This window comes from Dama dama, chromosome 10 (genome assembly GCF_033118175.1).
Source record: "Dama dama isolate Ldn47 chromosome 10, ASM3311817v1, whole genome shotgun sequence".
In the NCBI taxonomy this organism is placed as follows: Eukaryota; Metazoa; Chordata; class Mammalia; order Artiodactyla; family Cervidae; genus Dama; species Dama dama.
The window spans coordinates 2,247,009-2,272,260 of record NC_083690.1 but is presented as its reverse complement, the minus strand read 5'-3'; the positions used below and the strand labels follow the sequence as shown (position 1 = coordinate 2,272,260).

Here is a 25,252-nt window from a genome sequence, read left to right as displayed (position 1 = left end):
ACACATGCGTCCCAAGCGCGGCCTGCCCCCCAGGGTGCTTGCCCAGACACCTGGTCCCACTAACCCTTCCCTGGCTGGGGGAGAGCTGAGGGCCGGCCAGGTAGGAGCCCCACCCCAGGGGGGAGAGGGGGCATCCCGCGCTTGGAGCCCCCACCAGGCACCGGGGGGTTAGAGCTTTCGGCCCTTGCGACTTTGGAGCACCCCACAGGGCATGGTGCAGGTGACCAGGCTCCTCCGCGGCTCAAGTCCAGACCCCGGCTCCCTCCCTGCCTCCCTCCAGGGCGTCCTCCTATAAGGAGGCTGCTGCTGCGCCCTAATAGTTCGTGGAGCCTGGACACCGCGAAGTGGGGGACGTCGGGCTGGGGCAGCCCTGCCCACGCCCGGACAATCCTGTCGGCCCCTCGCGGCCCCCAAACTTCAGACCCGCCGCCGCCCGCGCCGCTCTATCTGCGTCCTGGGCCGAGCGGAGCCTGCTGCGCCGCGACAAGTCTGCGCGTAGCCCCGGGACCCCGCGGGAACTTCCCGCCCCGCCCCTACCGGCGCCGCCGCGACCCCGCTTCCCCGGGACCCGCACGGGCTCTCGGGGCGCGACCCCGATTTCCGCCAGGGAAACTGCGGAGGGACCCCGCGCGGTCTGCGGTCACTCACTAGGCAGCGAGTCCCTGAAGCCTCCGCCACGGACCGCGTTCCCCGACGCCGACTCGCACCTACCGAAGTTGGCGGCAGGAGCGGCCGCGCGTGCGCTACGGCGCCGGGCTCCGGGGGGCGCGGCGACCTCCGACCCAGGCTCGAGGGGGGCGGAGGCGCCCGAGCGCCGGCAGCGATCCCCTCCCCACCTCAGGTGCACCTCCGTCTCTCCCACTCCCCGGCCCGCAGTCGCCCCCTCGGCGCACTCACCAGCCTCGCGCGCCCAGGACCGGCTCAGCAATCTGCGCCGCGCCCGCAACTCGTGGATGGAGTCCTGGCCGGTGACACCGGTGGCGCCACCCGAGCAGGGCAGGGTCGGGCAGCCCCGTGGAGGAGCGCGCAGTGGAGACGCAGGTGTGCGGCCGAACGAGGGGCGCCTGGCACGTCCCCGCCCCCGTCGCCTGCAGGCTGCCGCGGGGGTGCGCAGAGGCAGCCAGGTCTCCCGGGGTCCCCGCAGCGGTGTGATGGGGTGTCAGCGGCCGAGGGCACAGGGAGTGGGGCCGTCAGCACTCATTCGTCAGGGCAGGGCTCTGGCCCCTGACAGCCCCTCCGCCTGAGCCAGGGCCTGGAGGCTGAGCCCCGGGACAGGAGGCCCTTGGAGAAAAGAGCCGGCAGGGGAGGGCAGAGCCCATCACACGCCGGGCAGAGTCTCCTCTGCTGACCAAGGCTTGCCTGCAGTGCCCTTCTCTCTTCTCCAAACAGGAGGCTGAATGGCTCTGCACCCCCAAGCCCACACCCTGCCCACTGACGGTCACTGACCCGGGAAAAGGGGGTCCCCTGTGCTCACCCCCACTTTCTGGAAGCATCACCCCCAGTCCCCTGGCAGGCGCTCTGGGGAGGGCCCTGCCCCTGCCCGCTGCTGGCAGGCCTCCTCTCCCCTGCCTGTCCCTCTCGGGAGGGCCGCTGAGCCAGGGGGGGAGGGGAAAGGGCCCACCAGGAAACGCCGCCCCCTCTATCCTCACAGCCTGAGCCGCTCCACCGCCCGTGGAGCTCGACTCCATGTTGATACCAAACGTCCAACTCAATAGTCCGGGGCCCCACATCTCAGCTGGGTCCTAGCAGAAGTCCCCCTGAGCAGCCAGCACCATTCTGGAAGTGGACACAGACCGCAGGCCAGGCCAGTTGTGTTCCTCAGGGGATGTTTGCCTTTGTTCAGGGGACGGTGTCCGAACCCGGAGGTGCGTGATGTCCATATCAGAAGGGGTGGGGTCGGCCGTCGGAGGGGCATGTGCTGCCCCGGAGGCCCCCGTGAGCGTCCACTCCACCTTTGCTAGAGCCCCCGTCAAAGCCCAGGGCAGCCAACTCAGTGCGGGGACAGGGGCACTCTGGGGGCAAGGGTGTGTCCTGTAGGGTCTCTGGGATGGAGCTCTCTGGGCCTGTGAGCCCGGCCGCGGTTTCCCCAGCTGCGCAGGAGGGTGACTGGCCACGGTGCTGTCGCTGGCGCTCCGGTCAGCCCTGACCGGCGTTTGTAAGGAGCAGGGCGCCATGTTCTGGAGGCATCCGGTGCCAGGACACTGGTGTGAGGGTGACTGTCCAGTGTCACCCTCCCTGATACAACTGGGGAGACCCAACTTCCCCCCTGCAAGCCCACTGGGCAGGGTGGGAGGGTTGGAGGGCTGTGGGGGGGCACGGCCCACCAGCCGTCCGTCTCTGCCCGCCTGGCCTGGCCCAGCTGACCAGCTGACCGTGCAGGCAGCCCCAGGCCGGGAGACAGCTTGAGCGGTCGTCACGCCAGCAGCTCTGTGGAGCGTGGGGGCCAGGAGGCCTGCTCCTTCTGCACACAGACCCCACTCCGGACACACCCAGCCAGGCCCCGGCCCAGATGGGGCAGGGGGCACAGGTCACCCTGAGACCTGGGGCTGGGGGTCCCAGGGGTGACACTGAGCTTCCTGGCCCCCCACGGCTGACTCCTCCTCCTGGTCTCTGGGAGGCCCTGCTGCCAGCCCTCCAGGGGAAGGGAGGGGCGTCTCAGCACAGCCTGGTGAAGCCCGGGAGAGAGGGGAAGAGGCCATTGGAGGCCAGCTCCGCCCTGTGGACTGCCCTCCCCGGAGTCTGGGTGGGAGAAGGAGCGGTCCCGCCCCCTGAGCTCAGACTGAGGGGCGTGGCTGGGCTCCAGGAAGGGTCTTGGCAGGGGTGCAGGTGGGCCGCAAGCACACAGCAGGGCTCCCAGAGCTCGGCTGCAGCCACAGCCTAATGGCCTGTCCCCAGTGCTGAGTCAGGGTGCACAGGCCGCCGCAGCCGTGGCAGGGGAGGCCGGTCAGCGGGGCTCTACCTGAGCTACTGGGGGCATTTCTGCTCCCTGCGGCTGGCACAGTGTGCCCGGAGCCTGTCCCACTTTCCACCCTGCAGTGACCCACCCACAGGCGCCACCCCAACATGCTGGGGCGTGCTCGGGCCCAGGGAGTTGGCCCTACCCAAGGCGGTGTCAGGGACCCCCGAGCTCGGGGGCTTGATCCCCTTGTGGCCTGAGCCTGGAAACCTCTGCCCACGCTCCCCAGGTATCAGTCTGGGCCTGCAGACTGAGCAGGGGGGCCCTAGGGAGCAGCCTTCCCTCAGCTTGTCCTGGTGCGGGGGGTGGGGGACACTCAGCCCCTCCCTCTGCCTCCAGCTGGAGGCGTCGTGGCCATTAACTTGCTCTGCCCGCTTGCCCAAGGCTGCGCACCTGTCACTTTCACTGATGCCGGCACTTGTGTGCCAGGGGCACGTGGGCAGGACGGACAGTGGGTCCAGGGAAGGCAGGGGGACAGCGGTGTGGTGCCCGAGGCAGGCCTGTCTCCTCCCCTCAGCATCCATGCATAGCCCTCGCCAGGACTGGTGTTGGGGCCGGGCTGCCTCTGCTCACCCCGTGGGAAGAGGGACAGTGGCACAGCCCGTGAGCAGGGTCTAAGAGCCCCGGGAGGGGTCAGCCCCAGGCAGACGGTGGCCGTGACTCAGGGTCACCCTCTTGCTGATGACACAGCAGCCCCCCAAGCGTCTGAGAGCCCCACCACGGGCAGAGCCCGGGTCGTACTTGGCACTTCCCTCCTGCACACTTGAGGTGGCCTCAGGGACTCATGGCGTGGTCCCCAGGGGCAAGGTCACACCTGGGGCCCTGAGAGCACTGGGAAGCCACAGCAGGTTCACTGCAGGTCTGTGAGGGGCAGCAAAGCCACGCTGATGGGACTGGGTGACGCTGGCGGGGGCTGCAAACAGGTTCAGGGACCTCACCACAGACCCGTGGGGGGTGGGGAGCATACCCATGGGAGGCGTGCTCCAGGGAGGGCATTGTGGGGCTACCCAGCCCACCCAAGACATGGGGCAGAGTGGGCCCACGCTGAAGGAGAGGGAGTGCAGCTGGGAGGCTCCTGGCACTGGGACCCCAGAAGGCCTCGGGCCCCAAACCTGAGCACTGCAGCCCTCCCCCAACCAGCGCCATCCTCTGAAAGCACCCCCGGCCCCTCCCCCAAAGCTCGCTCAGCGGCTCCACGTGCGCTGGAGGTCCTGGAACCAGAGGCTCCTGGCTGCTCGCTGGAGGGGCTGCCGCGGGAGTGAGCTCCCCGTCGGGGGACGCGTGCCAGTGGGGCAGGGGCCGTGTGGATCCGCGGGAGCAGCCGGCTGGGCGGGTGGGGGCGCAGCTCGGGCCGCGGAGCTCTGGAGCGCTGGCCGAGCAGTGCCTGGGGCCGACAGCAACCATATGTTGGAAGAGGAGCTGTGCGTGTCCTGCGCGGCCCCCGGGGCCCGGCCTTCCTGGGCCTGTCACAGGCGATTTTCCCTGCTTGAGTGGCAGGCCGGCTGGCAGGCGGGGTGGCGGGGGCTGCAGTCTCTGTGTGGCTTGGGGTCCGTCCCCCCATGGCTCTGCACGCTGGCCCTGGAGCTCAGGGCCGGCTTGGTGCCAAGCTGAGAGCGGGAGCCCCTGCCGGCCCGCCGGACGCCCGCCCCTCGCAGTCACCCCCGTCCAGGTCAAGGTCGGGGGCCGCGGAGGAGCCGGCTGGCCACGGCTGTCGTGGGCGGGCGCCCGGGGCGGGCGGGAGTCTGCGGAGCCCACAGCCCAGAGCGTGGAGGAGGCGGGAGGCCGCGGCTAATTTGTACACTAAGTGCTTCTGACAGGGCTGCCTCACAAGTGAGAACACCCCGCCGCCCGCCTCGGGAAGGCCACCGCGGCCAACGGGTGGGCAGCCAAGCAGTCTGGGCGAGGGCCGGGAGGTGCCCCAGCCGGCGAGGACAGGGGACGTGGGGGGACGCGGCCTGGGACAGGCGCCCCCGCAGGCACGCGTCAGGAGGCTGTGCCTTGCCCACCACCCGCACCAGCTTAGGTCCAGGTGCCACCAGGCCCCTCAGCGCCCGTAGCACCTCCCGGGGGCAGCTGCATCCCCAAGAAGGGTCTTAGCCGCGGGCCCCTGACCCCCAATTTCCTCAGCCCTCCCTGCCAGGGAAAGTGTCCAAGGGGAGCAGGCACAGGCTGGGGTCTCCAGGCCAGCCAACAGGGAGGCAGGCAGCCCCCGGGCCCGTCAGCTCTCACATCCTGGGCATCTCGGGGCTGCAGCGATATGGACCCAGGCTCCCCGGGACGCCCTGGGGTGATGGAGCCCAGCCCCCCGAGGACAAGGTCCAGCGCAGCCGTGGATGGAGTGGGGGGTGGGGTGGGGGTGCGTCTCCAGGCGCTGAGCGGAGATGCGTTGTGGCAGCTCCCCGCTGCCCGAGGCCCGCCCGGAGCGAACACTGCTGGTGGCTTTAATTGCTTTCACATTCGATAGGCTGGCCTGAGACGGGCCTCTTACACCCAGCGTGGCCTCAGCACCCCAGCCCCCTTCTCAGACTGGCCCGCCTGGCCCCACATGGAGCAGGCAGTCCAGCCTGGCAGGGAGTGGGCACGGGGCGGCCATCTCCCAGCCCCGCACACCCTCTGCTCCACCGCGACCAACAGATCCAGACAGGCGCCTGGAATGCAGCTGTCTCTCTAGGAAAAGCCCGGCACAGGCAGGGCCCTTCTGAGGCTTCATGCGTGCCAGTCTGTGAACCACCGCAGGGCTGGACCTGAACCACTGCCCCACCTGGATGCCCCATCCTTCCTGGAGTGCAGGCAGCGGGTGGCACGGTGCCCCTGAAGGCTCCCTGGGAGGCAGGCCTGGGTACCAACCCAGGCATCCCAGAGAGGCTGTCCCTAGGTGGGCACAGCTCTGTCCCAGAGAGGAGCCCAGGGGCCAGGGGCCAGGGGCCCCTGGGAGAGACAGACGAGAACGAACTTACAAAACAAAACATCTTTATTTGGTCCGTCGGAGCCTGAGTCTGGAAACACCCATGGGGTCATCCTACGGGGATGGCGCTGACGTTGATAAAATAGTCTCTGCATCAGAAGAGCTGCCGTATGTACAAGGTTAAAAATACTCACAGCTCAGAGTAAGAGGAGGAGTACAAAGGGGGCGGGGGTGGGGGGGGGTCTAGTGCTTCTCCAGGTGTGAACCCCCCACTCAGAGTAACAGGAGGAGTACAAAGGGGGCCAGGGGTCTAGTGCTTCTCCAGCTGTGAAACTGCCCCCCCAACCCCACAGCCCCATGGAAAGCGAGGGACCATGGGCAGGGCCGCTTGCTGCCAGAAGGCTGCCGGGCAGCAAGGCCGGGCACCCAGGAAGCGGCCTTAGTCGTCCCCAGGCAGACAGAGCTCAGGGCTGAGCAGACAGGGAGAACGCTGGCTCGGCGGGAGGGCTGTGGGGCTGGGGCCCACCCTGATTGCGCCTGGACACAGCCCAGGGAACTCTGGGACTCTGCTTCTCCTGCAGGTCAGGTGGTGCCAAGCACGGGGCTGGGCCCAGGCCCATCTGACCACCACCCCAGCCCTGGCCCAGGGCATGGCTTCGATCCTGGCTGGCGCGCCAGGAATTGCATAGTGTCCCTCCCCACCCTGGTTCAGCCCACGGTTGCCAGGCACCTGCCTTCTCAGACCCTGCTGGGGCTCTAGGGACCCCTGCTGGCCGCATGAGGGCTTGGGGGTGAGGTGGGATATGGGGGCAAACTGAGGGAAAGGGGGTGGTCCCTACTCTCACCCTGGGATCTTGACCTCTGACCTCCCTGAACTGGAGTGGTCCCTGCTCTCATCCTTGGGCCCTGGCCTTGATCCCCTAAAATAGAGGTGGTCCCTACTTTCACCCTGGGGTCCTGGCCTGACCCAACAAAGGGCTGGTCCTTGCTCATCTCAGGATCCTGGCCTCTGATCACAAAACAGAAATGGTCCCTGCTCTCAACCTGGAATCCTGACCTCTGACCCCCTACAACGAGGGTGGTCCCTGCTCTCATTCTGGGGTCTTGGCCTCTGACCTGCCCAGATTTGGTTTTGGAGCACATGGCTACCTGACCGGAGCAGGAGACGCAGGCCCATGGAGAAGGGGCAGCCTCACCCTGATCCTGGAGATTGGAGCCAGACCTCAAGGTGGGTTGGTCAGAGAGGCTGGCACACAGCCCCCTAGAGCTGGAGGTGGGTTCGAGGTAATCTGCTGGGTGGCTGGGAGGCCCTGGGCAGGAGGGAGGGGCGGGGGGAGGGCCAGGGGAGCTGTGCCCGTGGCTGGAGCTCCCTGGGTGGGGGTCCTGAGATTGTGGTTCAAGCGTCCTGTTGGGGTCTCCCTCATAAAGTGCGTGTGGGGGCAGGCGGGTGGGGGCAGGGAGGTCACAGCGGCCGGGGGCCGTGCAGGCCAGCGACCTCGGGCGTGAGTGGGGGGCTGTGGCTGCCCTTGGAGGCCGTCCAGTCGCTGAGGAAGGCCTGCGCTGCCTTGCGGTGCGCCAGGCGGTGGGTGATGGAGAAGCCGGCGTTTCCTTCCAGCTGTGACAGGATCACCAGGACCTGCCTGGGGGAGGGGGCCGGTGAGGGCCTGCGGGGTCAGCGGGCCCCCAGGGGCAGGGTGGGGCGGGGCGCACCTGTGCAGGGGCGGCACGCTGTCCTGGGTGCGCAGGCTGCCGCGCGTGGACACCACGTTGAAGCTGTCGGAGCAGTCGCACTGCACGTGCAGGTAAGACTTGGGGTGCCGGTTCTCCACAACCACGATGAGCCCCGCCCAGCCGTGCGTCAGGTAGTAGCAGGTCATGCCCTCGCGGCCCTGGGCACAGGCAGTGCAGGAATGGGTGGGCGGGCCGTGGGCAGCCACCTCCTGCCACACCCCCAGGGTCCACGCCCGCCCACCCACCTCGTGCCGTTCGCCCCTGCTCTCCGTGAGCAGGATGATGGCGTCGGCCAGCGTGGTCGGCTGGGCCTCCACGGGCTCCACCATGACGAGCCTCGAGCTGTACACGGCCAGCACGTGGCCGGGCGCCTCCGGGGTGCTGCGCGAGGCCCCCGCTGAGGGGCTGGAGCCTGCAAGGAGCACCGAGTGAGGGAGCGGGTAGCCCTCCTCCTGTATGCCACCCAGACCGTGTGGGCGGAGCCACGCTGATGGGCAGGGTATGGGCGGAGCCTGGGCCCTTGTGAGCGGCCAGTGCTGATAGGGACAGTGTGGGCGGAGCCTGGGGGCTGTGGGCAGACCTGGGCTGTGTGGGGCGGGGCCTGGGGCCGTGTGGCCACCTGGTCACCTACCCTGCAGAGCGGGTGGGCCTGGTACAGGGCCCCAGTGGTTGAAGGCACAGCACACCACGGCATACTCGCCCGGCTCCAGCATCACGTCACAGTTGACGAACTTCTTCACGGCGCGCTTGCTGTGGGCTAGCAGGCGGCCCAGGCTCAGGCGGCCGCCGCTACCGAAGGAGGCCCGGAACACCAAGACACACATGTCCAGGAGGTGACTGTCCACTGAGTCCGCGCGCCTGGGCGAACGGAAAGGTCGCCAGTGGCCAGGCCCCACCCCTAGACCCGCAACACCCCGCCGTCCCGCCCCCAGTCCTCCGGGCCCACCTGCTGCCCTCCTGGAAGAGGGCAAACTCCAGGGAGGCGCGCTCCAGCACCGTGAGGGCCGTCACGCCCACCGGCCCGCTGGCTGAGCTGGGGAAGCTGCCTTGCACCCGAGCCTCCTGCCAGTCTGAGTGCACCTTGCAGATATCCACGGAGTCGAAGTACCTGGGCCGCGAGAGGATAGCCAGCTGAGCGGCCTCCACCCAGCTGCCTGCATGGCATGCGACCCTGGGCAGGGTGACCGCAGCAGGCTCTCTCGGCTGCTGGCAGTTCTTGGAATCTGTGTTCAGAAACCCCAGTCCTGGCTGTTGTCTGTGGACACCGCCGGGGGCGCCAGGCCCTAAGGCTGACCCATGGGCAGAGTCCCAGCAGAAGCACCCCACGCCATGCAGTAAACAGGCCGAGCTCCTGGGAAAGACGCTGTATGCCCAAGGTGAGCGGTGGGAGGTACCTGACGAAGTCACTGTACTCCATCCAGAAGACACCCTCGCTGCTGCCATGCGGCATGAGCTCACTCCGCAGGTGCCCCGGCCAGTGTGGCCACTCGTCTGACCAGCTGCCGTTCCAGGAGAAGCGGCCCCACGGGTTCCGTAGGCGCAAGAGCCTGTGGACAGACCACAGGGTTGGGGGCCACACCCATGGCCCCGCCACGCCCATGGCCATGCCCTGCCATGCCCATCCTTACCTGGAGCCCTGGACATCCCGGACATCCAAGATGGAGTAGGCATGGCGGGGACGCAGGCCTAGACTCTCATAGACAGCATCGTCCACCTTCATGTTGCCCCCACCACAGGAGGCGCCCATGAGGAACCTGCGCAGTTAGAGCAGCCCGCTGACTGGGGCCCCTTGGTATTGGGGTGGGCTCTCTCTCTAGGGGACACCTGCTGTCCTGGCCTGCCTCGGGGAGGTGCAGCTCCAGGAGGGGGTCTCCCTGACTGTGGGAGACCCACGTGGGACGCCGGGGCTCAGGAAGTGATGGGCCAAGCTGAGGCGGGCAGGCCTGGGTCCCTTGGAGGTCTGGCAAGGCTGGGGGCCCTGCCAGCTCAGAGATGCTGCTCCCCAAGGGGTGGAGCCGTGCCATTGCCCACCACAGCTAAGGGCAAGGGTCCTGGGCCCTCCCCAGACTCTGGCACGCCAAGTTCAGAAGCCCCCACTTCCCCAACCTGTCCACCCTGGGGGCTGCTACTGCCAGGTGCCACCATGGAGCTCACTCCATGTGGACCCCGAAGGATGTTGACGGTCATCACAGGCCCAGGTCAGGACAGGGCCTTCTAGGTACAAGCCAACGGACAGCACCCTGCGTGCCCTCACCCCATCTGAGCAGGTGAGGTGGCCAGCACAGCATGGGGAGCTGGGCCTCCCAGCTGTTGTCAGCCCGTACCAGAAGTATCTTGTGAAACATGGGTGCAGATCAGGGCGCTGGCCTGACTACTCCTGCTGCTCCAGGCCCCCAGCATGGCTGTCCCTCTTACCCAGCCTCTTTAGAACTCAGCATTTTGGCCCAGATGAGATCAGTGTCCACCGGTTCCTCGCGGGGGTTCGTGGAGCTGACCTGCAAGGCCAGGCTCTCACAGGGGGCACCAGTGAGTGTGGCCAGGCCCTCTATGGCGCGCCCGGCCTGGAGCGCAAAGTAGGAGCCGTGCAGCTTGGCCAGCGCCTTCTCGATGAGGGCCACCCACAGCTGCTTGCGCTGAGCCTGCGGAGGGGCTGGAGTCGTGAGGCCGCCACCTCTTCCTGCCTGCTGCCCGCCCACCCGTGCCCCCACCCACCTGGGAGAAGAGCAGGAAGCCGGCCTCGTCGCAGGGCAGCATGTCGTCCACCAGCACTGTCGTCCATGTGCCGTCCTTGCACAGCCTCACCTGGTAGGCACCCTCTGCACACAGGCTGCGTGTGACCATCACCCGCTCAACCAGGTCCGGCCGCTCAGCAAGCACTGCCAGCGCACTCAAGAACCTGCATGAGACCGGGGTTCAGGGGGAGCTCGGCCCGCCCGCCCCGGGTGGGAGCCCCACACTCACCAGCAGTTCCCCAGGAGACCCTGCAGGATGTCGGAAGGCCGGAGCGTGTGGAACACGGACCAGGAGGTGCCGTGGTCCCTGAAGACGGAGCAGTTGATCTCGTGCGGCCGCAACCACTGTCGCACACGCTGCTGGACGCTGTCACCCGCAGGGAAGCCCACAGACGCGGGCCCGGGGGGGAAGCTGTCGTCCACAAAGTTCACACTGTTCTGCAGAGACCACGGCCATAACTCAGGGCAGTCCGAACCCCACCCCACCCCGAGTGTACCCAGCTGCCTGAGCCCGAGAGGAAGGGGGACAGAGAGCAGCCCTCAGCCTGCAGATGGCACAGCTGAGCTTCGTGAGGCCCAAACCACCCTGTGCAGGCGTGGTGGACTGCAGTCAGCCAGGGCACAGCAGGCTGGCGACGGGCCAATGGGAGGAATGTGTGCCCCAGAGGACAGTGCGGGGCCCAGCCTGGAGGCTGCAGGTGTGGGTGTGGGGCGCCAGAGGCCCTAGGAAGAGGTGGGGGGCCTGAGGGGGGCAGCGTGGCCGGGACATAGCTCTGGACGGGCTGCCGGCAGCGACAGAGGGCAGCATCCCAGGGCACAGATCCCCCCAGGGCCCTGGGGGTGACACCCTGGGCTTAGCCTCCTGCAGTCCAAGGGCAGAGAGCACACGGGGCACCTGTCTCAGCTGGGGCTCTGCAACCAGGGGCTGCACCCGGCCTGCCCGTCCCCACCTTCCCGTAAGGCCACTGCTGCCAGTGCTCACGCTGGGGGTGAGGGGTCAGCACCCTTGCGGACACGGAAGGAGAGGGCCTGAGGATCTCAGGTGACTGGTCACATGGGGGTCACCGGAGCTGAGGCTCGGGGGTGAAGGGACCGCCGCGGGGCCGCACCTCCCGGCAGAAGGCCACGATGTCCTCCCACAGGGCCTTGGCCTCGCCCTCGTCCGTCTGCCGCCGCTTCTCCACGAGCACGCTCTCCCTGCGCCGCAGCGGCGCCACGCCCCGGCGCTGGGCCGCCAGGAGCTGGGGGGTGTGGCAGGTGGCACAGTGCTTGGCCCGAGGCGCATTGAGCAGGGTGCAGGCAGGGCAGGCCCACTGGCCCGGGCGCTCAGATGGCGCCACGGGGAGGGGGCGGCCGGCCTTGTGGGCTGGGCAGGGCCCGGGCCTGTCTGCACTGCAGTCGGGGCAGCGGGCGGGGGCGTCGCCGTGCTCCTGGAAGCCGTGAAGCTTGGAGCAGCCGCACACCGTGCACCGGGGGGTCGCCGTGGGGTTCCTGAGCGTGCACCTGGCGCACGACCAGGTGGTGAAGTCAGGGCTGGAGGGGCTGGCCGGCGTGTAACGCACGCTGTCGCCACCCAGGTCAATGATGTCGCTGCCCGGCGTGGTGTTGCCGGCCTCGCAGTGTGCAGGGCTGGCAGGCCCCGGGAGGCGCAGCGTAGGGCCCCCCTCGGCCGCCTCCTCCTCCAGGAAGCTCAGTCGCTTGCCTGACAGCAGCTCCGCCAGGCGGGAGGCCCCGGCTGCGGGCCGCCCCAGGCCCTGGGGGGGCCCCTTGGAGCCAGCAGAGGGCGAGGGCTGGGCGGCCTCAGGCACCGGTGGCTGCAGCTGCGGGGGCACCTCGCGGCGGCTGCGAGGCACAGGGTTGTTCTGGAGGGTGGGCGAGAACGGGCTGAAGGGTGGCCCCCGGGGGGGCTCCTGGTCCACGGCAGAAGGAGGGTTGGCCTCGGCACCTTCCCCAGGCTGGGCAGGGGCCGGCACGCCGGGGAAGCCTGCAGGAGCCACAACTTCCGGGACCACAAGTGCCTCGGGAGGGATCCTGGGCAGCGAGAGTTTCCGGGGGCCCCCGCAGGCTGAGCAGGAGCTGGCCACAGGCGTGTTGTGCAGCGTGCAGCGCTGGCAGGCCCAGCCGCTCCCAGGCGTGGCTGCGCCCCCCTCCTGCCCCTCCGCTTCTGCCGGCCGCCCACCCACTGGCTCCACGGCCACCGGCCCCGCTGTCCGCAGGGGCCCCACCTCGTCCCGGCAGCTGCCCGGGGGTTCTGGGGGTGCCCCGTTGATGATGGGCAGTGGGGGGGCCCCTGGGCCGGGCTCAGGGGCGAAGCCGCACACCTCGCAGGCCCCCCTGCCCAGAAGGTTGCGGAATGTGCAGCGGGCACACGGCCACTTCTGCTCCTCCACGCTGAGTCGCAGGATCTGGTCCAGGTCGGGCTTGTGCCGTGGGGCCTCGCAGATGGAGCACTGGCGCTGGCCAGCCGGGTTCAGGAAGGTGCAGCGTGCGCAGGCCCACTCCCCGACCGCGGCCATGGGCCCGGGCGAGTGCGTGTGGCTGCAAGGGAAGGCCGTGGTCAGGGGTTTCTGACAAGGGCGTCAAGAGTGTTCAGGGGGGAACGATGGTCTTTTGGAAAATTGGATCTAAATGCTAAAGAAGGAGTCAGACCTGTACCTCACGCCGTATTTAAAACTTAACTCAAAATGGATCAATGACATAAGCATGAGAATGAAAACTATGAAACTCTTAGAAGCAGAAAATGTAGGTAAATTTTCATGACCGTGCAGGCAAACTAAGGAGAAAACAAAAGAACATCAAACCTAACATCTTCCAGGAATCAAAGGACACCATAAAGAAAGTGAAAAGATATCCTATGGGAGATAACATTTGCAAACAGTGCCTGACCAGGGTCTAGCAGCCAGAACGTATGAAACGTTCTTAGGACCACACGACAAAAACCTGGCTTTAAAAATGGGCAGAGGATTTGAGGCGACTTTCCCCAGAGATCTGGAGAAGCCCGTGGAAAGCTGCTCAGCGGGTCAGTCAGGGAAATGCAAAGCGCACCAGCCCACCCGGCAGGACGGCTGCCAGGATCTGGAGCTGGAGAGACCTGGTCTCCCACGTCGCTGGGGGAGCGCGGAGTAGCACAGCTGCTGCAGGAAACCGTTAGATGGCTCCCCAGAAGCTACAGAAGGACCACAGTTAGGACCCAGCAATTCCACCCCAGGTACGTGCTCTTCACCAGCACACATCCACACGTGCTCAGCAGATTTGCCCACAGCAGCCAACTGGTGGAATCAAGCCAAGTGTCCATCAATGAGTAAATGGACAAACAAGACATGGAACACCATTCAGCAGCCAGGAGCGAAGCGCGGACACACGCCAGCACTGGGCCCCGACACGTGGCATGATTCACCCACGGGAAGGTTCAGGATGGGCAAACTCAGAGGCAGGAGCCGGCCGCTCCCGCGGGCTGAGCAGGGTCTCAGCCTCACCAGCCGCTTGAGGCCAGCCCGCGTGGGGGGCGTCCACGCTCTCCTGCTGACGGTAGCTGATTTGCTCGGCAGAAACATCAACTGCTCTTTTACAAGAAGGCGTGGAGCTCGCGCTTCTCATGCTACATTTACGCCAAACACTCCAGGAAGAAAGAAAACTTCCCTCTTCAAGACACAAACAGAAACCCTCCCCCAAGCAGCATGATGGTTCCTGGGCCCAGCGCAGGCCGATGCCGCCTCCCCGGGTGCGTGGCTGAGCCTAGGGGCTGTCCACAGCTGCCGCAGCGCCCGAGTGCTAGACACACCCTAGCCGGGTCAGCTTGGGCTTCTGCGTCACTGAAGCCTAAGAAACCCCCCTGCTGCTCCCCAGTGAGAAGGCCCGCGTGGCCACACAGACAAGCCACACACACGCTGGAGCCCAGGCCCAGGCTTGGACGGCCGCCCCGCGCCCCGTGTGCCCCCGCAGCCTGGGGGCGGCTTGGGGGAAGACTTGGGCCAGCCCTTGGCTCCAGCCCCCAGTGGTCCAGGTGTGCTGAGCACACAGAGGAGGACAGGAAGCCTAACCCTACACCCCTCACAGCCCAACAGCTGGCTGGGCCCAGGCCCGGATGAGCACGAGGCCACACTGGGATCCTCGGCTGGCGTCCCGGGAGGGCGGGAGGCGGTGCGGGCTGCCTCCCTCAGGGACCTGTTCGACCCATGCCTCAGTCTCGGTGTCACGGGGTGGGCGGGGACGAAGCGGCTCAAGGGGCAGCTGCGGGGTGTCCAGAGGAACCTGGGCCTTCACCACCCCAGCCCCAAAGCCAGGGTCACCTCCCAGCACCCTGATGCACCAGAGCCTCCACACAGACACTCCCAAGCACCAGGCGCTCTCAGGGGCCGGGCGCCCACCCTCAGGACACAGCGAAAGCTGCAGGTGGGGTGGACAGCACACACCTGCTCAGCCTCGGCTCTCTGGGCTGCAGCCTCGGCCCCAGGTCAGAGGCAGGTGGGGGCGGGTGCTCCCGGGACACGGGGGCTGCAGCAGCTGGGAGACGGCCTTCGGCTCCCCGGAAAGCTAAGTGCAGTAAGTTGGGTCCCCACTCAAGGACCCCGCTGGTCAGGCCAGCAGACCTGAGGCTGCGCTGCCCGGCAGGACGCCCACCTGACCCTGACCCCCAGCTGGTCCCAAGGGGCACATGGGCACCTCCCTCCAATGTCACCCTCAGCCAGCCTTGTACCATCCCCTCAGCCTGTGTCCCCAGGGCAGGCCTGCAGCTCTCAGGGGCCGACGCCCACACCAACCCGAGGTCCTCTGGGCTTTGCAGCTCCTGGTCCACATGGCGGTGGGACCAAGCCCAGACCTGCAGGCTCCTCAGTGGAGGGGGCGCTGTGCAGCAGGTCCCCACGGGGCCCCTCAGGGCAGGGACAACTTGGCCGGGCCACCCACACGCGTGTGTCCACGTGTCCAGCGGAGGTGTGGGGAGCACTGGCCTGCCTCTGCCGCACCAGCCCCCCACCTGCCCCTCTCGTGTCTAGTCGGGTGCCTGTGGATTCCTCAAGGTCACTGGCGGCTCTTCCCCCTGACTCACTCTAGGCGGCACAGCTAACTGCTGGCGGCGCTGGGCGGGAGAATAAGAGGGTGCGGGCCGGACCGGTGACATCTCTGCCACCCGCCTCGGGGCCCGTACCCCTCCCTGAGGCCTAGTAATTCCCCCCTCCCCAGCGACTTGCCCTGAGAACGTAAATACATGGAAATGAAACGACACATGTGCGTGGAGAGGGCGCGAGGACGCTCTGGCCCCGGGGAGACGCCGGTCAGAGCAGCTTGGCGACCACCCTGCATGCAGGCAGGACGGCGCAGGGAGGGTGTGGAGAAAGCAGAACCCTCCCTGCGTGGCTGGGGGCCTGGGAAATGGCACGACCACTGTGGAGAGCAGCCTGGCAGCTCCTCAGACAGTTAAACGTAAACTTACAGTAAACACCAGCAACCTCATTCTGTGTAGCTACACAAGGGAGGTGACAACACACGTCTGTACAAACTCCTCTCCACGCACGTCCACAGCGGCACAGTTGCAAGTCCGAGTGCCCATCAGTAACCAGCAGGCCTACTTCACACGGCAGAGCATCGCTCAGCCCTAAAGGGGCGAAGTCCCGACACTCGCTACCACGCGGGTGGCCCGAGAACACAATGCTCAGTGAGAAGCAGACAGAGGCCACACGCCGTGTGATTCCCACTGTGTGAGCAGAGCCCCTGAAGGCAGGTGAATGCCATCCAAAGCCAGCACTGACGGCACAGGGAACCGAAGCCCTCTGCTCCCCAGCCGTCCCTCTGGACCACGGGCCTCCACGACTATTCACTGGGGTCGCACAGTGACCCCCAGAAGCCTGCCAAGACCCAGGTCCTGCTCCACGCACGGGCCGGCCACCTAGATGGTGAGCCCAGGACACGCTCGTGGCCCACACACACCAGGTAGTGTCCTGCACAAGTGAGCTGTGTCTGATGAAGTGCCCGCTAAGGGCCACCGGCGGAGGGCGGTATCTGCAGCCCCTGAGGCGGGCTGGGGCCCCAAGGCGGCCAAGTGCCACCTCTGGCCCAAGGGCGGTGGACTCTGAGTGTCTGCTGCGCCCCTTACCCTCCAGCCAGGCTGCAGGACGCGGAGAAGCTGGGGTATCCGCGTGTGGGCAGCGTGGCTGGGCTGCCCACCCCTCACCTCGGCACCGGGAGGTGGAGCTCGCCGGGGGAGCCTGGGTCGAGTCCAGCTGCAGCTGGAGGACGTGGGCGCGTGGAGGGAGGCTTGTCAGCGGGACCCACAGCCCCCTGCCCCCTGCAGGCAGCCACGTCACAGGACAACACGCGTGCGGGCCACGGCAGGGCCGCAGATTCCACAGGAAGCAAGCAGCATTCTCGGTGCGTGCCGTGCCCCCAGCCCCACCCAGCGAGCAGCTCCAGCAGCCGCTGCAGTGCCAGCGGACAAGCAAGCCCCCGGCCCGAGGCGGTGGCGGTCCCGAGACCCCCAGCCCAGCTCCGGGGGCGGGGGTCCTGGGTGTGCTCTGCCCAATGAGCAGCCCGAGTCGCCCGGGTCTCCGGGGTGAAGAGTCGCCAGAGGGCCCTAAGGGACAGGGCCCGCTTGTCTGGGAGGCCCCCGGGGCCACCCCTGCTCCACCCGCTTACCTTCGGGCCCGGGGCCGCGGGAGCGGGTGCTGCCGGGTGCCCAGGCTGTCGCCCCACACGGGCCCCCCGGGGCCGCTCCTACCCCAGCCGGCCGCTGCTGGGGGCCCCGGGCAGGGCGGTCCCCGGGGGAAGCCGTGGTCCGACTCGGTCTCGGCGGCCAGCGAGGAGGCGGAGCTCCCCATGGCCCCCGCGGCGGCCACACTGAACGCCGGGCCTGGTCACAGGGCGCCGGCGGTGGCAGGCGAGGTAGAGCATGGAGGAGGGCGGCCTCGAGAGCCGGGCTGGTCCGAGGAGCACAACAGAAATGACAGAGACAGAGAGAGAAGAGACACGTGACTACGGCGCCCGGACGTCCCAGCACATGCGTGGCTTCTGGGGCAGCAGGGGTGCCTGCAGCAGGGCCACCATCAGGGTCCCCCCTGCCCTGTGGCACCCCCAGCATGACCCTCTCGGTGCCCCCGGGGCGAGGCGGCTGTGCCACATTTGCTGGCCTTCAGAATGGGTCTCACCCTGGAAGAAATGATCGAGGAGATATTTAACCAGAGAAAATAAGCTGGAAGAGGAGTGCCCAGTAGGGCTGGTGAGCCCTGGGCACTATCCACAGTCACCCTCACAGCCCTTACAGAGGACAGCCTCCCCTGACCCGGCGACGGTGAGCAGGAAGGAGCCCAGGAGGCTGCCTGCTCTTGGGAGGCGTGGGCCCAGGTACACCTGTCCTGAGGTGGGAGGTGGGGGAGGGCGGGGGGCGTCTCCTTTCAGATGAGGTGAGTCCCAGTCAGGCCAGGGAAGATGCCTGGGCTGCCTCTGGGCCGCCGTGGCTGTCCACTTTCCTTTCTGGTCTGCCTCAGCCCAGGTCCAGCACCCACGGCCCCCTCCCAGCAGGCGCCTGGGGCCCAGCAGGGCAGCGACTCTGTGGGGGGAGGGCCTGGGCCCTGTCCTCAGTGCTGCAGTCAGGCCAGCGAGCCGGGTAGCAACACGCCTGCCAGACCTATTCCTCCAAGGGACCGAGACCAGGGCTGAACAGGCTGCTGAAGGCCCGGGGCCCCTGAGAGTCACCCACCACTCAGGCTTCCCCTCAGCTCGACCAGAGCCAACTGGGTGTGATGGGGGTCCCTAGTGGCTGCAGAGCCAACGCCCCCCACATCCACTGACAGGAGGGCCGCCTGGTGGGAGCGCCCTGCGAGCCGCAGGGATCACTTCTCACTCCCAACAACCATGTGAAAGGACAGGCACAGGGGATCGGAGTCACGTCACCCGACACGCCTGACACGCCACCAGGCCCGCCTGATGTCAGGGTGAGGCCCGTGTGAGCCCGGGACCACCCGCCTCAAGTCGCAGCCCTTCCCCTCCTACAGCGGACGCTCACCCCCACGGGGACGAGTCACACTCAGGCGGCGGCCGCGTCTGGAGTCCTGCGCCCTGGGCTGTGAAGGGGCGCTCATAGCGCCCACGCTGTGGACAGTCAGGTCCACGCTGAGCTGGTCCTTCAGGACACCTGCCCCTCCATGGCAACCAGGCCAGCCCCCAGCCTCCTGCCCCCACCCCGCGCGGGTACCTTCCCGGGGAGAGACTCCGAGCGTCTCCAACACTCCCTTTCCGCAGCCAAGCCCTGAGCGGGCGAGGCCTCGAGCTGAAGCTAAGCCACAAAGGTGCCCACGGAGCAGGAGCACCCACGCCCGAGTCCAGGGCTGACCAGGAGCTCAGCCCGCGCCCACCGAGAGCACAGAAGACAGCTGGGGGCGGCCCACCCGCAGCCAGAGCCCAGGGGAGCGAGGACAGGGCCTGGCCTCCGTGCCGCCTCGGTCTCGGGGTGGAAGGCGGAGTCCTGCAGCAGGGAGACAGGTTGGCACCCCTGGCTGATGGACTCTGGGTCCTGGCGGTAAGCCTGCGGGCTGGGCTACTCCAGGGCCAAAGTCCAGACCCGTCCAGTGGGGAGGGCCAAGTGCCTGGAAGACCCACCCCCGAGCCTCGCCTCCAAGGCCGAGCCCAGGCTCCAGGGCACAGCCCGTCTGGCGGCAGGGCCTCACACTGAGCAGTCTGGGGCCTGACTTGGCTGCTCCTCGCTGCCTGGTCCAAGGCCACCACTGTCTAGGCCGGCCAGGGCCACAGGGGACAAGGCCTCCGCAGCCTGGCTCTGCCCATGGCTGCGGCCACCAGGGAAGGGTGCGTGGGGCGAGGGTCAGGGCTCTTGGCAAGCAATCAGCGAGACTCCCCGGGACCCAGGTCCTGGTACCACTTGCCCACGGGCCACACGCCTCCTGTCCTTCCCAGGTGCACTGTGAGGCCCAAACACCCCCACCGGCCAGGCCAGGACCTTGAGAAGAGGGCTGTTGAGATTCTGCTGAGAGTCACCATCAATGTCACCTAAAAACCAGCTGCAGGAACAAAACAGAAACCAGCATTCCACTATCCGGCCCGGGAGGAAACAGTCCGGCCACAGACCCTGCCTGCACATGCTTCAGGCAGCCGCTATCTCCACACCTCGGCCCCGCCGTGTCCAGCCGTGGTCCAGATCCTGGGCCCCCCACCCCGTACGGGTCACGTGGCCAGCAGGGCTCCACTTCCAGGCCCTTGCTTTCCAGGAGAGAGGGGTGGAGACAGTCCCCCAGAGTGACACCCACAGGTGAGGGGTGGCTCGCCGGCAGGGAGATCGGAGGATGAGAAGCAGGGTCTCGGCGTGTTCTTTGTCTCTAGTGGTACCCACTCAGTCGAGCGTCAAAAGAAAGGAAACTTCTGCCAGGGAGCCAGGGACACCACCACAACTTCGCTTTCCAGTTCACAAGTTCAGAGCCGCTTGCTGATGGGCGCATGCCTCTGGCACTTCCACATTTCTGTTGGCCAAGTGGCCGCAGAGCAGCGCGGCCTGGGTGGCTGGTGACCGCAGGCTTCATGGGGACAGAGTTGCTTCAGAGACATAAAGGTACCGGAGCCTCCGGCTCACGCCAGGGAGGCAGACGGGCCATGGGGAGCGTCTCTGCAGCTGCCTCTTCAGGAGCGGTGGGTTGGGGGGGGCCCTGGCAGGGCAGCCACGGAGGGGCCGGCGGCAGGCGCTGCCTCCGCTCCAGGCCTGGCCCAATGGCCGAGGAAGCGAAGCCATGGGCGCTTCCTTGGGACACGGACACCGCGGCTCTCGTCAGTAGCAGCTATCGGCCTGCTTTCCCTCTGATGTCTCGCAGCGCTGTCCAGCCCTGGCCCACAGTCCAGCCACCAGGGAGGGGGAAGCAGACAGCAGGAGCAGGGCCGCTGCTGGAGGGAGATGGTGCCGCCAGGACAGGCAGGGAGGCCGGAGCCCCGGACAAGTCCTCACTGGAGGGACAGCGTGTCCTGGGGGCGTCAGGAGGTCCCCGCTGCTCCCCCATGGCCCCCAGCTCCCTGCACCGTCCTGGCAGCACCGGCACAGCCACCCGCAGGGTGACCCAGAGTGACAGGTGTGCCTGGGCAGGTGTCCAAGTCCAAACTCCACCCCTACCCTCCTTCCCCTCATCCAGGAAGGTGGAGACGGGCTGGCCGGTCCTCTTCTCCAGGAGGCTGCAGGTGCCGTTCTGGCCCCACACCCCTAGAGGCCCCTCTGAGTTCAGAGTCAGGTCACCAGGGCGGCCTGCAGCTGACTCAGGATGCTCGCTGACCACCTGCCTTGGTGCGGCCGGGGCAGTGCTGGGCACGGGGAGCTGAGAAGGGATGCCACAGGCCTTCTGGGCACTCTTGGTCGGGGAGGAGGGGGGAGTGCTGGGGGTGGTGACCCTGCCTGGGAACCTGGCACAAGAGGTTAGACAAGAGAGACACCACCATGTCCCTGCTTCAGGACGCTCCTGCGGGTGCCAGGTGAGAGGGCAGGAGTCAGTGCGGGCAAAAGAGCAGCTGATCCGGGGGCAGGGAGCACCCGGGCCGAGTCTGAGCTTGGGCTCTTACACACCCAGACCCGCAGGCTCTTCAGCAACCCGCTCAGGCCCACGAAGACATCCATGGTTTTAGAGAACCTCTAGAGTGCAGAATCCTTCTTCCCGAATAAAAGACAAGCATTGGGGGCGGTGGAAGCAGGGGCTGGAAGGACTGGATGTGCAGCCCACCCATCCCTCTCCACAGCCTGGCTGCCCTCAGCCTGGGCCTCTTGTCTGTAAAGCGGGGCTCAACAAGATGCTGTCTGACACAGGGGTCCAGAGAGTCTAATGCAGAGCCTGAAACCGAAGAGTTTCAGCAAAGTGACCCCGTCCAGAAGGGTTTGAGGACCCAGCCGCTTCCTGCTCTCAGGGCACCTGGTCTGGGGCAACGGTCCTTAGAGCAGAGACACTAGGTAAGACCGGCTCCCTCTCTAAAGCCTAGCAATCACTGAGTTTAAGCCTGGCTTTCAGGAGGTCACGAGGTCACCAGCCTGGTTGCTCACGGGGAGCAGCTCTAGAGAGCTTCAGACGCAGAAGAAAAAAGAAGCGCTCCTCTCGGGAGCAGAACAACCCAAGAGGAAGTGAGAGGTGCCTGACACCAAGGCCAGGCCGTGCCCACCAGCAGAGTTGCAGAGCAGGGGCTCCCAGGCTCCCCTCCCATCTGGGGCCCTCCTCCAGGCACCTGGGCCACGGAAATACTACCCTTCTACCCACGGTTGAGAAAGGCACTCAGAAGTGGAAGGATCAACTTACCCCATCTCCCCTGGAGCCCAGCTCTGGGGGCGGGGGGTCCTCCCACAGGGGCTTAGACTGCCCCCAGATGCAGGCAGAGGGAGGGGGCCCCGCAGGAGGGGCTCTCAGGAGAGCACAGAACAACCAAGCACCCAGCTGAGTCCCAGCTCCCCCACAGTTCGGCAGGGCTTGCAGTCACAAGACCCCGCACTCCCAGGCTGGGCCTTACTGGGGTCCTGTTGTCTGCAGTCTGGTCACAAACTCCTGCGTGTTAAGGGGGCCCGAGAGTCAGCCCCGTCAGGGCCATTTGATCACACAAGGCTGCCCTGGCCAGGATCAGAAGGGCCCCCCTCCTGTAGGCAGCCCGGTGGGCCGGCAGCCCAGCAGACACTCTGGGGGGCCACCATGGGTAACTTTTCGGTTCGCTCCAGCGCCAACAGGAAAAGAACAGTAGGAGGAAGCGAGGTTGGTGGCCAGTAGGCAGACAGGACGCGCCTGCTCCCCCACTCCACCGGGCCGGGCCGGACACTTCCCCTAACGCCGCCGCGGCCGGGACACTGACCGGAGATAAGGGCGCTCAAGGGCAGGAGGGGCTGAGGCCGCTTCCCGCGTCTGCAGACCCTGGGCTGGTCTCCCGCTGCCCGGCGCCCGAGGTCCTGGCGGCTCCCCTCTCCAGCAGCGTCCCCAGCCCGACCAGGACCGGCCAGTGCCCAGGAGGCGCCGCCCGTTGGCCACGGCTTCCCGAGGGTCCAGGCCGCGCCCCCGGCCTGGCCCGGGTGACGGGACTCACCTCCGCAAACCCGCGGCGCCTCCTCAGTCCCCGAGGCCCGGCTCGCTTGCCCGCGCCGGCCGGCCCACAACTTGTTCTCGGAGGGCGGGCGGGCCCTCTGCCGTCGGCGCGCGGCCCCGACAGCTTCTCGCTCTGAGTGGCGGAGCCGGCGAGCGCACCGACCCAGCCCGGCCCGCGCCGCGCCGCGCCCTGCGCCGCCTCCGTAGCGTAGCGCCCGGCCGGGGCCCCGTGGCTACGGCGCGCCCGGGGCGCACGCGGCGCTGTGAATCGCGCGCCCGAACTACGGCTCCCACAAGGCAGTGCAGTGCGCGGGGCAGGCCGGGAGGCGGAGTCCAGGACGGCGCGCGGGGCAGACCGGGAGGCGGAGTCCAGGGCGGCGCGCGAGGCAGGCCGGGAGGCTGACTCCGGGGCGGCGGCCTGTAGCCGCCTCGACTTGGCGCCCTCCGACGTCCCCGGCAGTCCCGCCCGCGGGCGCCGAGGGAGGTGGCTGAGCCCTCTGCCGGGCGGCGAGCCGTGCTGGAGGAGGTGCCGATGAGGGAACGAGGACTACAAGCCCCAGAATGCCCGGGCCGTAGGAAGGGGCGGGACCTTCAGCGGCCCGGCACGACGCTTCCGGTTTCCGTGCAGGGAGGTGCCAGGCTGCGGCCGCGGATACGGTTGTGGCCCCTGAGGACCGCGGGGCCCGTAGACGCGCCAGCTCCCTCCCGGGTCCCTCCAGACTTTCTGTTTCCTCAGGACCAGCAAAGGCTTTACGGTCCGACGCTCCAGTTTCGCTGGACCGACAAGAGCGGCGCCACTCGTGGGGTGACCTGGGCGCATGGCGTGTCCGAGCCCCGGGTTCTCCTCGGCTAGCGGGGGCACCAGCACCCCCGGGCCGCCGGAGGACCGAGGGAGCCACAGCGCACAGCTCGACCCCTGGCACGGAGGAAGCCAGTGTGATGCCTGGGGCCTCCGAGCAGAATCGGCCCCTCAGGCGCGTTCTGTCCCTGCCTGTCGGACAGCAGGAGGTCACTCTGATAACTCAGCAGCCGCGGAACTGGGGGGTAGACACTGCCCCTGGCCCCCTGCCTTCCATCGCCTAGGGCTTCTGGAAACAGCAGTACCGCCTGAAAGAGCTTTGGTGTCAGCGGTTTACCTGGCGCCCGCGAAGCACGGGGAGACCGCAGTGAGGAGAGGGGACGCTGAGGGCCGAACTCCGGGACCCTGGTTTCCGGGGGGGGCGTGTGGAGCCGGAGAAGGCACGACCCACGCGGGAAGACGGGCGGGAGGCCCCTGGCTAGGACAGATTTAAGGAGAGTGGGCGTGGTCCAGTAGTGCCTCCACACAGAGAGGATTTCTGCACGGGGAGCTGGGTGATGTTTGCTCCAGCGTCCGGTCGGTAGGACCTTCGGGGACAGCGCTCAGGGCTCCTGGAAAACCTCCATCTCTCCAGATGCTGCAGCCAGGACAACTACGTCCCCACCCTGGGTGCTCGGGCTTCAGACACAGCCTCCAAGACAGCCCCTTCCTGAGTGCCCGCGGGGACTCAGCCCGCCCCCAGCTTCCTCACCTGCAGGAAGGTAGCAGTGACAGGCCTCTGACCAAGGCCTGGTGGCTGCAGAATCACTTGAGGACAGAGTCAAGGGCTGACTCCTAGTGGTGGCTCAGTGACCACAACTCCCTTTCCCTCCCTGTGCATTACCTGGGGTGACTGGGTCAGAGCTGATGTCCACAGCCCTGTAGCCTCCTAACAAGAAAAACAGCTGAAGTTGAGGCAGGTTCCTGCCAGCTCACTCTAGTCCTGGTTGGGGGCCGGGTGGGGAGAGAGCAGGCACATCCCAGCCCTGCTTGGTGAGGGGCACGGCCTGCAGTAGTGGGGAGGAAGGGACAGGTCATGGTGAGCCGCGCTAAAGAGGGCCATCAACCTGTGAGCATCTCAGAGGTACCAAGGTGCGCAGGTGCAAGTTTTAAGGAACCGCAGAGCAGAGGGTGACTTTCAGGAGATAGCCGCCTGGAGGGGAGGAGAGACCCTGGGGGCAGGTCTCCCCCCTGCTCTTCTCGGCTTTGGGACACAGCAGTGAGGACACCCAGATGCTCGTGAGGAGTAGAGGGTCTGTGGGGACGTGGGCACAGGGACCCTCCCTGGTGTGACAGGCACCGGGCAGTTGAGGCCAGCCGGCTGAGGACTGGACACACCTGTGCTCTGGCGGGGTTTTACATGAGGATCTGTAACCACTTGTTTTGTGAGATGCCCTCACGGGGCCTCCGTCCCATGGTCTCTGAACCTCCAGCAGACGGAGCGACAGGCACTGGGGCCCCTGGGCTGGGAGTGCAGAGTGGCCACCCTTCAGCGTGGACAGGCCTGAGCTGGCCTCAGCCACAGCCGGGCAGTGCGTGTGGGACATGATGAGCCCGGGGCCAGGGCAGCTGTGCAGGAGGGGCAGAGCCTTGCTCTGTGCACTTCGTTCACGAACAGGCCAAGACCTTGGCCTCCACAGCTCTAGCAGCGTGAGGGAGGTGCTGACTTGAGACAGGATCCGCTTTGGGGCTGAGGGTGGAGGGTCCTCCTGGGTGAGAGGCCCTCTGGCCTCCTGTGTCCCCTGCAGCCTCTCCACACTCTGGGCACACCCCGCCTGGGCCGGTCCTGTAAAGAGCTCGCTAGGAAGCCAGGCCCTGCCGAGTCACATGCTCTCCCAGCCCACCCTGTGCAGAGGGGGCTGGGACCCCTGCAGTCCAGGGCAGGGGCCTCAGAGTTGGCTGCTGGGACCAGCAGGGCTGCAGACAGGCCCCTACGTTTAGGAGGGGAAGAGACAGCGGCATTCAGGGAGAAACCCCTGCCTGGCTCTGGTTTACCTGACAGAGTGAGAGGGCCCCCCAACACACACACACTCCGCTTCTCCTCCTAGGCAGAGATGGGCC

The 25,252-nt window shown here is 67.2% G+C and overlaps 1 protein-coding gene across 5 annotated transcripts; it reads right to left on the bottom strand.

Moving 5' to 3' along the window:
* Positions 1 to 5,918: 5,918 nt before the first annotated feature.
* On the bottom strand, positions 5,919 to 22,505 carry CAPN15 (calpain 15). 5 transcript variants are annotated; one of them, XM_061152422.1, is made up of 12 exons: positions 22,355 to 22,505; positions 11,434 to 12,862; positions 10,554 to 10,762; positions 10,305 to 10,488; positions 10,008 to 10,231; positions 9,221 to 9,346; positions 8,987 to 9,139; positions 8,539 to 8,700; positions 8,224 to 8,450; positions 7,838 to 8,004; positions 7,572 to 7,750; positions 5,919 to 7,501 (listed from the first exon to the last, which is right to left on the bottom strand). In XM_061152422.1, the coding sequence occupies exons 2-12, from the start codon at positions 12,838 to 12,840 to the stop codon at positions 7,324 to 7,326; spliced, it is 3,216 nt and encodes a 1,071-aa protein (XP_061008405.1). In that variant the 5' UTR covers positions 12,841 to 12,862; positions 22,355 to 22,505; the 3' UTR covers positions 5,919 to 7,323. The 5 variants fall into 5 exon arrangements, with proteins under 5 accessions (XP_061008405.1, XP_061008406.1, XP_061008407.1 ...); XM_061152423.1 differs by lacking the exon at positions 22,355 to 22,505 and adding an exon at positions 18,510 to 19,216; XM_061152424.1 differs by lacking the exon at positions 22,355 to 22,505 and adding an exon at positions 18,321 to 18,484.
* Between the last annotated feature and the right edge of the window lie 2,747 nt (positions 22,506 to 25,252).

Bases quoted from the DNA above. Each gene is read 5' to 3' on its own strand.
- CAPN15 (XM_061152422.1), bottom strand. From the start codon at position 12,840: ATGGCCGCGGTCGGGGAGTGGGCCTGCGCACGCTGCACCTTCCTGAAC. The intron at 8,701-8,986 runs GTACCTCCCACC...CTCGCGGCCCAG, and splicing joins GAGTACAGTGACTTCGTCAG to GTACTTCGACTCCGTGGATA. The intron at 7,502-7,571 runs GTGCGCCCCGCC...CCCCTCCCCCAG, and splicing joins AGCGTGCCGCCCCTGCACAG to GCAGGTCCTGGTGATCCTGT.